This window comes from Andrena cerasifolii, chromosome 9, assembly GCF_050908995.1.
Source record: "Andrena cerasifolii isolate SP2316 chromosome 9, iyAndCera1_principal, whole genome shotgun sequence".
Taxonomy (NCBI): Eukaryota; Metazoa; Arthropoda; class Insecta; order Hymenoptera; family Andrenidae; genus Andrena; species Andrena cerasifolii.
Window position 1 is genome coordinate 4,786,387 of NC_135126.1, and position 12,841 is coordinate 4,799,227.

The window sequence follows — 12,841 nt, forward strand, 5'->3', positions numbered from 1 at the left end:
TATCGGAGATTTTCAAATTTCCCTTATCTGGGTGGTCATCGGTGCCGGGATTTTGCAAGTGTGGGAATGGAATGTCTTCATCTGCTGTCGCAGAAGATGGTCCACAGGCATGGGAAAATAGGCATACGGCTCCGCGTTGTTCCCTTAACAGCGTGTGCGAACCTATACCGGAAGATTCTGGGAAAAAAACGATCTATTGTTTACCACGAAAGATCGTGGTCGTTAAGAGACTGAAGTTGCGGTAACGAAACACTTCACGTCATTAAGTCTGTTCCTGCGGCGAACGACATTGAACAAGCACACGACCTTAATTAAAGTTCAGATGATACAGCTGTTACCGGTCCGTGTAGAAAGTGTTGCTCAAGTTTTTACCTCGTAGACAGAAAGTACGAAGAAGACAATGCGTTGCTTTCTTAAAGAGAGAGAGAAAATACAGTGTTGGTAAAAATCTATCCGAGACACGCGTACATGCCCCCTCACAAAATACATACTCATAGTCGACATACGTATGTATATACGTTTCGAATAAATGCTTATACAGAGTGTAACTAAACTGGCGGTAAAACCCGAAAGGATGTGATTTTATATAAAAATGTAAGTCGAAAATATAGGAAATTTCTTTTTTATTGGAATTTTGTATCCAAGAAAAATATTAAATATGTAATAGTAAAGGAAAATGAACTGCAAATTAAATGAATCATTGCGGTAAAAATAAATGTACAATAAGTTTTTCGCGATTGAAGCATTGTTTTTGAGAAGGTCAATTTTAATTCTTTTGTTAATAAATTGTACGTATTCTCGAAGGATTTTCAAAGTTGATTTTCTAGGAAACAAAGCCCCATTCGAAAAAAATTTATTGTACAAGTTCGCCTTATTTTTGTCCGAGAATTATGTCAGATGCACTTATGCCCGAGTGTTTAGAATCGATTTTCACGAAAGTCAAAACTCGTAAGACAAAATGTTACTTACCTACTCTATACTTTCTACTTATTTCTTCGTGTGCCTACTTCTATATTCCTATGTGGGAGAATCGTTTGATTTTAATTGATAAATGAGTCGTGAATTGATGAAAGTCATGCCATATTTTACCAGACTTGCTTTTTGATACACAGTAATGTAAAAGTGTCCAAATATTTCGAAATAGTAAACGACAAAGCATAGCCTCTGAATCGTTCTTTCATTTCATTATCTTAAATTCTAATTTCGTTCTCCTATAGGTAGAACGCGGTAATTCGCAACCCTTTCTCATCCTCGGCACACTTATGTAAGCCCTTCCCAGACTTTCGCGGTACAGCACAAGCAAAAATATAGAAAACATGTAGAAATTACAAAGTGTATATACAAAAATTACATTTATTTCTTTATTCTCTTTTATTTAATAAATTTAACATCACAACTAAGGAACTAACGACAGTTTTTTACACTTATAAGTTATAACTAATATTAACTATATTAACTTGTGACTGTAATCAATCTCAACATTTGACTATAACTAATGCGATACCTGTGCTTGTTTTAATGAACACAATAGTTTTATATTCGGCTCGATGTTTGACAGAATATCTCGGAGTTCGATTTTTTACGAAAATTAGAATTGAAAACCTTTGTTCAAAAATTAAATGCGGCACACCGGTTGTGGAGCACTGGTATACTGAACACATTTTTATCAAACAATAATTTACTCGCGTAAATGTACAAATATAAGGTGATTCTCAGATACCTTTTGGTAAGTCATTAAAAATCACCCCGTCGTAATAATTTAAGTACAGTATTTACAATCAAGAGTTGCCTTGTTGTTGATTTTCCATCTGTGCTTTTCTCCTACGAACGATCACTAATTCTACCAACCACATTATAACTGTAAGAGCAGTTACGCAATTTATCATAATTATAGCGGGCGTGTAATTTCCAATGCTGTCGCGCATTACACCTGCAACAGACGTAAATAAAGAAAAATTGGACGTTGCTGGATTAACGAGAAAAAAAAGCGAATTAAACGATAGGCATGAACGAAACGAAATTATTATTATTGGAACTGAAACGAAACAAAAAAACATTTTGTTCCGAGGCCCTGATTTAAACCCTTCCACATGTTACTATATCATTTTTTTTTTTTACTTTCCCCGCATCATTTTCTGTATTACACCTTTTTAAAAATGCAAGATCCCTTCGTGGTTCTTTACAAATGTCATTCCCTTCAACAGTAACGTTTCTTGGCTTGAAGAATCGTTACATTGTCAGAGCCTAATATGCTTGTACGTACCGAGCATTGGGCCAGCAGTCAAGAGCATTACTCCATTTACAATCATTTGAATTCCCGATGCATTAGGTAACTTTTCAATTGGCACGTAGTGAGGTATTACTAGAGACATGTATACCGAACGAATCCCTTTGGCAGCTCCCAATCCAACGGCGACAATCAGCACAGAAGTAAATCCATTAGCAAATAGTAAAGCTGCAAAATCCAAAAAAAAAATCAAAATTAAAGACACACAAAAGTACTTACGTTGTAAAATATTCTTAAAAAAATATCAAACTGGATACTGTTATGATCCATCATTCGGCACGTCAAATTAGAATAGTTTTCATAGTTTCTGAAAAGATTTAAGTGGAAAAAAGAATTCCACTTTAAAATTTAAGCTAGTGCGTGTTCTTATTGGATCCACGAAAATTTCACGGAGTTTCACGCTGATTGTCGTACGCGTGAATTAAAGGACTTACAGCAAGAGTCCAAAGACGACATGAGCGGTCGAATACGGAAACACAAACTGGTCAAAATCGGTGATAACCAGGTCACGCCGTCGACTGGTTAGCCTGAGAGCTACATATGGCCATCTTTCCCGGGGACTGCGGGAGAGATGGCCAATGACACTTCTTTTCTATTTGTGAAATTTGTCTATTGAATAATAATTTTTCGTTTACTGTTGTTAAGGGATATGTAGACAAAAGATCAAAGTTTTGTTCTATGCCATGCTCGTTGCTTTACTACAAATACGTTGGCTATAGGAGACTCCCAACGAAACTATGGTCATCTCCCCCGGAATTACCCTACTAGGTTTAATGATAGCAATATGCAATGTTAATTTAAACGTTGGTGTGCCTGAGGGACATACTTGGAGCCTAAGGGGTGAAAATATTGTCAAAGAAATAACTACTTCTTATTTGATAGCTAACACAGTATTCGATACATACTTGACCTGCTAATGATCAACAGGACTAAACCTAGCAGATACATTATTCGAGGAGGTTGATCAAGCCATTCTCCAAGGAATGGGGCGAGACTTCTAAAGACGAGATCCACCGAAGCAATGAGGCTCATAACAGTCGCAATTTCCTTGGTCGACAAGTTCATGTCTGTTAGAATGAATGGTGTTAACTGAGAGAAGTTTATCTCAGAAAAGATAGCGATCGACATTCCCAACATAATGTTCACATAGACTGGATCTCGTAGTAAGTCCAGATCGAAAGTTTGCGATATTTTCATAAATATCTGCGACGTGGCGAACTTCTTTTTGGACCTGAAATAAAAGTGAGTTCATTCTAATCAGATTTAAATTATGAGCTATTGTGAGGTATAAACCAAAGTCTCCTAAAGTAAACATTTACCAAAAAAAACATGAATCATGTTGATACCTTGGAAATGACATGTTTCAGAAATTTTTTTTTTTCAAGCAAACGTCCCTTTTTATTTTACTATCACCTTTTCATATGCTTGCATTGCGCCGACATATGGAACAACAGATTTACGGAAAGAATATCGGTTTAAATATCGCTCTATGAATTAAAGCTACTCAGTTGGGGTTTCAGACTTCGAATACTAGGAATATACTCACTAAAATTACAAGCAATTTTATTTCGCTACTAAGCTACGAGCAGACAGTTTCTCCACTAACTTATTTTTATACTCTACATACATATACCTACTTTTTGTCGCTATCCATTTTAACGTTCGCCGTTGTTTTTGCACCATTTTGTTGTAACATCGGCTCATTCTCCATTGTATTTCGCCATTCACGATTATTCTCCTGAGAAATACCCAAACTACTGTATTTAACGAGAGAATCACGATTCTCCTCGAAAATCTTCATACTGCTGCCGAGATTTACTGTATCCACACATTTAACTGAAATAAGAATTATAAGTATTACGTTTTATTAATTGCGTTTTTCGAAACGAATATTCTCCCTGCCATATTATAGTAACATTAGTTTGCAGAACATGATAGTATTTTTGTAATTTTACCAATACTTATAAAATTACATAACGTTTAGTTTAACGTTTAGTTAAGCCACAACCGCAAAATCGTTATTCTTAATTTTCGTCTCACAAGGGAAGATCCCGAACCCGAAAATTAAAAAAATTCTGAAACTTTGTGAAGAGGGCGATATTAACCCTTGAAAATTCGGCTATTTTCCGATTTTGTGCTATAACTCGGGAACTGTAAGAGATAGAAAAAAAGTTTCAAGACAAAAGTTCTGAGAAAACTTTAACTATTAATGTAAAAATTTGAAGTAAATAATGAGTTACAGAGAATAGCATTGGATTTAACGATTTTAATTTATTATACATTTTATGGTTACCATTTAAAGTCTCTGAGAATTGTCGAGCGAAAGGTATATCAAATCCATATATACTTCCAATTTCAGAATCGTGCTCAATACTCGAAATAGTAATTTTTCTCCTCCTTGTTATGTTGTTTAAGTCCAGTACTGAATTTGTCGAACGTTCATCGTCTTGAATGCTGATATTTTTCTCATCTAGAAAGGATATCATTATATAACAAATGGTAGTAGAATATTCAATTCGCTGCTAAAATTATTGATGCGAAAATTTATAACTTAAGAATTGATTGGCCCGTCAAATTGGTTATATATATTTTTATGTAAGTTTGAACGATGTTGTAGCTTCTGTGAATTTATTATTGGAAAAATCGATTGGTTCGATCATTCTAGGTGTATGTAACATCTTAATGATATGTGTATACAAATATATTTGAAAGACGTTACTTGTACATTTAAATGACAAACCTATTGCGAAAATAGGTTTTATTACTTTATTGCATTAGCAAAATATTGTAGGTATTATTACTTTATTCATATAATGAACTACGTTGTTCGGTTGCATTAATTTATTGCAAACTCTATACAAAAATTACCATCTTCTCATCAGTAAGTTCTTGGTGTTTGTTGGAATTCTTACCTAAAGTTTTTTCTTTCCCATTCTTTTCTGTCTCCTCAATCGCAATTTTTGATTGATTTTGCACACTCATTGTATGCCATTTGAGTGGATGAAGTAACATACTTCCTACTAGTGAGTGCAAACTGAAAGCTCCATACAACAAAATTGTACCCTAACAACGCAACATTTATCTATTAACTTTAAAACATACAAGGAATATAAAATTAATTGACTATTAACTTCCATTTTTTCCTTCAACACCATTAGTAGTTTTAAAGAAATGTATTCACTTGCAATGAAAATTTCAAACAATCAATAAAATTATAATCTTCAAATAGCTTTATAACAATGATGCAATTCAGTAAATTGATAATTTTGCAATATCATTTTCAGTACTACGTCAAATGTTGAATATTGTTGCCAAACTCATTGTACAGTGTGGTATTGAATTTATAAAGGTTAATATACGGGGTGTGTCGCTACAAGTGGTTAACCTTTCCGGAGATCATTCTACAAGTCAAAATAAGATGAAAACATAGAATCAAATTTTTTAATATCGCGCTTCGTTTTCGAGAAATTAACTTTAAATTATAGCCAAGTACGCGTGCACCGAAGGTATAGTTTTTGGCAATGTGTTTTGAACAATTTTCTCGAAAAGAAAGCGCGGTAATAAAAAATTTTACTGTATATTTTCTTCTTATTTTGGCCTGTAGAATCACCTCTTAAAAGGTAATCATAAGATGTAATATAATTTGAGCTTAAAATAGGGTTGATTACGATAGATAAAAAAGAAAATACCTACCTGAAAACCGTAAAAGGAGATCAAGAACGTTGTTATTTGTGGTACAAGTATTGGGCCGAGCCCAATGATAGTTAACGCCACGGACAATGCGCGACCCCGTTTCGTTGTAAAATATGAGTTCAGTGCATACGAAAACGCAGCCGTTGTTATTGATATGCCCAGTGCTGTACAGAAAAAGTTATAATTTTCCAAATTACAGTAGCAACTTTAGTATTCTAGATTTTTCGTTTATCTGGACCATGGTATCTTCGTTCCCGAGACATTAACCCCCACCCCAAAACGGTAAAGGAATATTCGACGTCTTTTTGCATCGGGATATTGCATGTCCCGGATTTTCCCGCAATTTTGGGACATCCTGTAGAGATTTACGCGATATATAAATACACGTCGCGTTTGTTATAACACGCGTTATACTTACAAGCACATATGCCGTAGGATAACATCATGAGAGGGAAGGTTCTGGCGAATGCTGTCATAGTTACTCCAATGGTATACAGCAAGCTGCCGACTATAGCCATTTTTCTATAGCCGAAAATTCGTAACAGCGGTCCGTTAATCAATCCAAGAATCATACCGAAGGCTATATTCGTATTAATAATAATTGTTCCCTCGGTTGCGTTAAACCCGTAAAGGGGGAAGGTATCCTTGAATATTAAGCCAAATCCTTGCAGGAGGGACACGGTCGCCATCTGAGATCATTTCCATTTATATGCGTTAAAGCGAGGTTGTGCCAAGTAAATGACAAAACTACAGTACATGCAAAGCAATTAATTATCTTCATCAGGTACTGTAATATAACCGTCTCAAAGGATTTACTTCGCAGCATGTATTTCACTTTTCTGTTACACCGCTAGTTTTAGCATCGAAATTTTAGAATTATAAAATGAAACAGAAATAGAAAAGACCCTATTCAGAATTAAACGAAATTAGCCGAAATGGATTGTTTTTCAAATTGTGCACATTAATAGGTTAATAGGTGAGACGTCGGTAAACATGGCACAATTATGATTTTTTAATGAAGAATTAAAGTGCGCGAATAGTTCCCAGAAAACTTCATTTGTTTAAATAATAGATTACAAAATAGCGGTTTTTTTTTGTTAATTTTACGGGCCGCGTCTTGCAGAGAAATGAACAGAAAAATCCTCCCCCTTCCGATGGGTGAATGCGAGGTGGGGCAAGGGTGCGCGCTTCCCCCCCTCCTCTGGCACAAGAACAAAATAATAAATTAGTCGTTTGTCCAAAATTAAATTAATTTATTACAAAATAAAAATAAATTAAATTGTGAAGTAATTTCGCAATACCCGACCCCGGTTATCTGATTCCTAACTCCCTGAATAAATTCGGTTTCACTATCTATTGCCCCTCTATCTCCTATCCCCCCCTCCCCTTATCCCTGAAATCCTGTAGCTAAATTAACACTTGAAATGGACGTCTCGCTAATGGACCCATTAATGTACAAAATTTGAAGAAAAATCATTTCGAGTAATTTCGGTCGATTCTGAATAGGGTCTTTTCAATATATTTGAGATAGAAGAATTAGTTATTGTTACTGATGCCATTCCATAAATTACTGTTAAGCAGTTCGGCCAAAGTGAAGGAGAACTGCAACGATACACGTTGGTTCGATGAAAAAAAAACTATTTTTTAAAATATCACTTTGCAATCGAGAAGATGAAGTCTCAATATGCAAACAGTGATCTTGGAATCGATGTAAATTATAAGAATAGCTGAATTTTAATTTACTGTTCGTCAATTATTATAGCACCATGGTTGCAGCAATATCAATCGATAAACAACGACACATGTAGGGGAGACCGGGGCTAAAAGTTCCGGGGGTAAGTTGTTCCGACGGCTCTATTTTCAAAATAAAAAGAGCGTTGTACTTTAAATTATTTTTTCCGTGTGAGTTGATCACGCCACTCTGTCCCCCACTTTAATAGCGTCCGCGACAGCGAATTGTGTGGTTGTAAGCAAGGACCTATTAGTCGCGTACCAGATAAGTAAAAATTTTTCTATCATTACTTTTTGGTCTATTTCAATTATTTAACGTAGATATTATAGATTGAATCGTCCTTATGGATCAAATGACATTTAAGAACATGGTGTAATAGTGTTTGTCGTTTGAATACATGTATAAGCAGAATAATCTTTGAAATTGCTACATGTGTCGGTAGGGGCTAGTTGTTACCGTGACTTGGGGCACGTTGGTACCGTAAAAACTTGCCCCGCCGCAAATAGGTCTGTGAAGATAGCACCCCCAAATTCGATTTTTTAAAAAAACTCAACAGCATTCGTTTGTTCATCGTATGCCCATGTTTGCCCATAAAAAATTTTTTTTTGCCCACCCTCCAAAAAAAGTTATGAACAAAATAAAAAATTTGTCTTCATCACCCACGATGAATGCATTTCAATTTTTTAAAAGAAGGATACGAATATACCCGACCTGGCCACGTTTGCCCACTCTCAGATTTCATTTGCTCACCCTTCAGAATTTAAATAAAAAATAAAAACCTCGAAAAGAAGGGTACAGGTGAAGCGATCGCGTTAAAGTTCGATTTTTCTAGAAAATATTATCAAAATCGTTCTTTCAACGATGCAGTCCGTTAGTTTAGATGTAGAAGAGATTTGCCCATGCATTAATTTCGTATGCCCACCCTCCAGAATCGAATTATTAATAAAGATAGCCAAGAAGTGCGGTGCCCGTTGAAGCGATCGCGTTAAAGTTCGATTTTTCTGGAAAATATTATCAAAATCGTTCTTTCAACGATGCAGTCCGTTAGTTTAGATATAGAAGAGATTTGCCCATGCATTAATTTCGTATGCCCACCCTCCAGAATCGAATTATTAACAAAGATAGCCAAGAAGTGCGTCGTTGGAAATAATTCGAGAGTATCGCCAGACATCTGTTTACGTTTCGGCAGTGGCACTCGGCGCTGCGCCCCTTTAGTTAGGGTAGCAGCGCTGCGTGTCGTCATCGAACGTGCCGAAACGTAAACAGATGTCTGCGACACTCTCGAATTGTTTCCAACGACGCACGAAAGTCAGTCGGTCTACAGAGTTCGGGCGCAACTCTTGCGAGATCGTGCGTTCATTTACGGTTTGTGAAGTAACTGTGACATTATATTATTTTCCGTTGTGCGATATCATTGCGGTAATTAGTGAAAAATGACTAGAAAACCACTCTGGTATTATTCTGCACATGCTGCAGATGTGTGAAAAGTGTGAAGTATTCGATGAGCGATACAAATTGAAGTGGATAACATGTCACCAAACACCTTTAACCTTTACGGTAAGAACAATCGATTTTGATAATTCATTCGGAAAAAAAACTAACGGAAAGGTATTCGGTTCAACGGGTACCGCACTTCTTGGCTATCTTTATTAATAATTCGATTCTGGAGGGTGGGCATATGAAATTAATGCATAGGCAAATCTCTTCTACATCTAAACTAACGGACTGCATCGTTGAAAGAACGATTTCGATAATATTTTCCAGAAAAATCGGACTTTATCGCGATCGCTTCAACGGGTACCGCACTTCTTGGCTATCTTCATTAATAATTCGATTCTGAAGGGTGGGCATACGAAATTAATGGATGGGCAAATCTCTTCTACATCTAAACTAACGAACTGGACCGTTGAAAGAACGATTTTGATAATATTTTCGAGAATAATCGAACTTTAACGCTATCGCTTCATCTATACCCATTTTTTCGCGGTTTTTATTTTTTATTTAAATTCTGGAGGGTAGGCAAATGAAATCTGAGAGTGAGCAAACGTGGTCAGGTCGGGTACATTCGTATCCTTCTATTAAAAAATTGAAATGCATTCATGATGGGTGATGGAGACAATTTTTTTATTTTGTTCATAACTCTTTTTTGGAGGGTGGTCAAACGAAAATTTTTGATGGGCAAACGTGGGCAAACGATGGACAAACGAATGCCGTTGAGTTTTTCCAAAAATTCGAATTTGGGGGTGCTATCTTCACAGACCTGCCGCAAATGTATAAATTGTTTCCGCTGTGCTTTAAGATGCGAACAATATGAATGAAAGGCGGAAAGGGACATGACTTCGATCGAAGATATGCGTAAAGATAAATAAAAACTGTCGCTTTTGGTTTTCTTTTAAAGATAATACATTTTTGTTGGTCCGAACCTTCATAAATTACCATTATTAATAAAATTCTGCTTTATTTCATTAGAAAATGAAATATTTCATTAAAAGGCAACTCTTATATCATAGTAACAACTTACCCCAATGCGATAACAACTTGCCCCATATAGGGGTAAGAAGTTCCGCTTCGATCAGCCACAAATAAATTACTTTCTATGGGAAACCTATTACAATATATTAAACACAAGCTTAAAATCAGAAGATATAATAAATTTAACAAGAAATTAGTCAATAGTGAAGAGAATAACTACATTATTTTCCAGTCATTTTTTATGTTTTATCGAAATCGGAACTTTTAGCCCCGGCCTCCCCTACTTGTCATTGTATTTAACGTACCCCGTTTAAACCATACGCTAAAACAATCATCCAACCCCATTTCCCATCTGGAGGTACTTTAGTAGCTTCTTGTGTATTCATTTCTTCTCTCTTCTTTTATTAACGTCTAATAAATAATTAATGATTTCTATTACTTCCTTCTGCATAGGTATTACGCCATGCTAACGATAAGGTATCACTCCAATATTCTCTTCGCGTTACATTACCTTTTTGTTTCGATTCAAAGCCGAAGAAGGAAAACTGAATATTATTTAAGTGATACTGTTTTGAGTGTAGTCACAATTTTATATGCCTGCCGTAATTAAACTGTCCGTTGCCGTGCAGTCGCGTGTCGCAAGTGTCTTTCTTTGTGTAGAATTAATTCGGCAAACGAAAATATCACTGAATTTGCTTCACTTCTCTTAATAGATGTTTCTCACACTATCACACCGTTACGCACAGAACTTGCTCCGTAGGTGGGAATCGCGTTGTCGTCATTGTTTACGCTTTATTGATTGAATACCGCAAATACTGTACACCGTTTACGATTTTATGTCTTCATAGCAAGTTAATGCAGATTATAGATAAATTGCTGAATTACATTATCACGGAAATAACGTGCCAGTCGTCTGCTCTCACGTATGACAAGCACCGTAGTGTCCACATAAAACGATTAGGTACTCATTACGTTTTATAAAGATAGCGAGCAGCTTTAACATGTGGTTTAATCTAATCTAAACTTTTATTTTCCGGCATGCCCTATCAGCATCATACAATATAAGGCAAATTGCAATAATTGTTATGAAATCGTCTTTAATCGGGTTCGTGACGAAGCTATAATTTTAATTAAATTGAAACTATAGCATGTGCTATTTTAATCGGGAGGTATTAATATGTGTACATATAGTTTTTCTTGCGTGCGAAAGGGGATTACAAAATGTGTATTTAATAACATTGGCGCCCAAGTTAATTTAAAAAATTAATATATATATATATAACTTTCATTATCTGATAACTGCAACTTATCGCTTCCTTATAAACGTAATAACGCCGACAGTGTACAATAAATACCTACAGATTTTCATTTAAAACAGAAAGTAAAGTACACATTCTCATATTCACAAACGTATAAAAAAAAAATTGTTTGTTAATTTAAACGAAGTAAGGGGCGCTTTTATATTTGCACATCGTTCATAAATGTATTCTACAATATTAGACGATTTCTTTTTCCATGATTGCTATTTATTAATATATTTACAGATTTGTTTAGTTCGCAATATAGATACGAGAGATTAATAACATATCGTATTTAGAATTTGTGAGGGACAGTCATTCAAAGACACGATTAAATATAGTCGTAATCAATAATAGGCTAAACACGTGTCTGCAATATTTGAATAAACATTTCATTTTAACGCGGTTGTATCAAAAATCTAATATCAGGGTACCTTAATTACTGACATTCCCTTGTAGATATGTATTATACAGTATGATTTTAAATGAAAATTAAGTAAAAGATGCAGAATAAAATTCTATCATAACTCACTTTGTTTTCGAAAAGTGTATTTCGGTGACTAGTCGTAATCCGAACTCAATTTTCTCGAAAACTGTTCGGTCTTACGAGACAAAAGCGGGCTCGGAGTAAAGCGAAATTTTAGTCCTTTACGACCGGCAGTTTAGTATTTTCGAAGAACGTTTCGACATCTGCTTGCCTAATCTAGCAATCGCCAGGGGACAATCAAGAACGCGCCGGCTTGAAAAATTTAGATAGTCTTCGGCTCCGAGTTAATCTGTATATTGCTGTATCGGTGGGTGGAACATTTGGTAACCATTCGTACCCGTTGGTAACCGTTGCCTATCGCTGCGCCGACTCGCGGTACAACACGGTCATAAACCGCGAGACGCTCTATCTGCTATCAGCTATCTGATCACCCCGGCTAGTTTTTGGGACCAGCGGGTTGCGCTTTTCCTCCACCTCGTCAAGATGTTCAGGGTTCCTCCTCCACCGACGAAATCACAGAAGGAAGGTCACTCCTCTTCTTGAAAAGTGCAGCTAAAATCTGGCGGAAATTTTCGACGACGACTCCTCATGATTTCCTTAAATGGAGATTTCTAGCGAACCCCCACACATTTTGGGACTACATAAACCCTTTGGTCTCAACCCTCTTCGATTCAAGACTGTACAGTCACACACAGATTCACGTCGTGTTACGCTCGTTGATTATATCCAGTGAGATCGGGCTCGAGTTCCTTTCGAATCATAAGTTAGCCTTATAGAATCCGCGAGGTCGGTTAATATTCTATTTGGCATAATCAAATAGCCACTCTTACGCCCCGTATCGCCAGTGCGCGAACACCGTGCAAATATTGGTA

The 12,841-nt window shown here is 36.0% G+C and overlaps 1 protein-coding gene across 3 annotated transcripts; it reads right to left on the reverse strand.

Annotated features, from left to right (window-relative positions):
- Positions 1-1,330: 1,330 nt before the first annotated feature.
- LOC143372940 (uncharacterized) lies at positions 1,331-11,153 on the reverse strand. Of its 3 annotated transcripts, XM_076819617.1 has the most exons (10): positions 10,696-11,150; positions 10,490-10,595; positions 6,399-6,669; positions 5,981-6,144; positions 5,200-5,350; positions 4,581-4,757; positions 3,925-4,123; positions 3,193-3,518; positions 2,264-2,455; positions 1,331-1,930 (listed from the first exon to the last, which is right to left on the reverse strand). In XM_076819617.1, the coding sequence occupies exons 2-10, from the start codon at positions 10,568-10,570 to the stop codon at positions 1,779-1,781; spliced, it is 1,713 nt and encodes a 570-aa protein (XP_076675732.1). In that variant the 5' UTR covers positions 10,571-10,595; positions 10,696-11,150; the 3' UTR covers positions 1,331-1,778. The 3 variants fall into 3 exon arrangements, with proteins under 3 accessions (XP_076675732.1, XP_076675731.1, XP_076675733.1); XM_076819616.1 differs by having other exon boundaries at positions 10,490-11,150; XM_076819618.1 differs by lacking the exons at positions 5,200-5,350; positions 5,981-6,144 and having other exon boundaries at positions 10,490-11,153.
- Between the last annotated feature and the right edge of the window lie 1,688 nt (positions 11,154-12,841).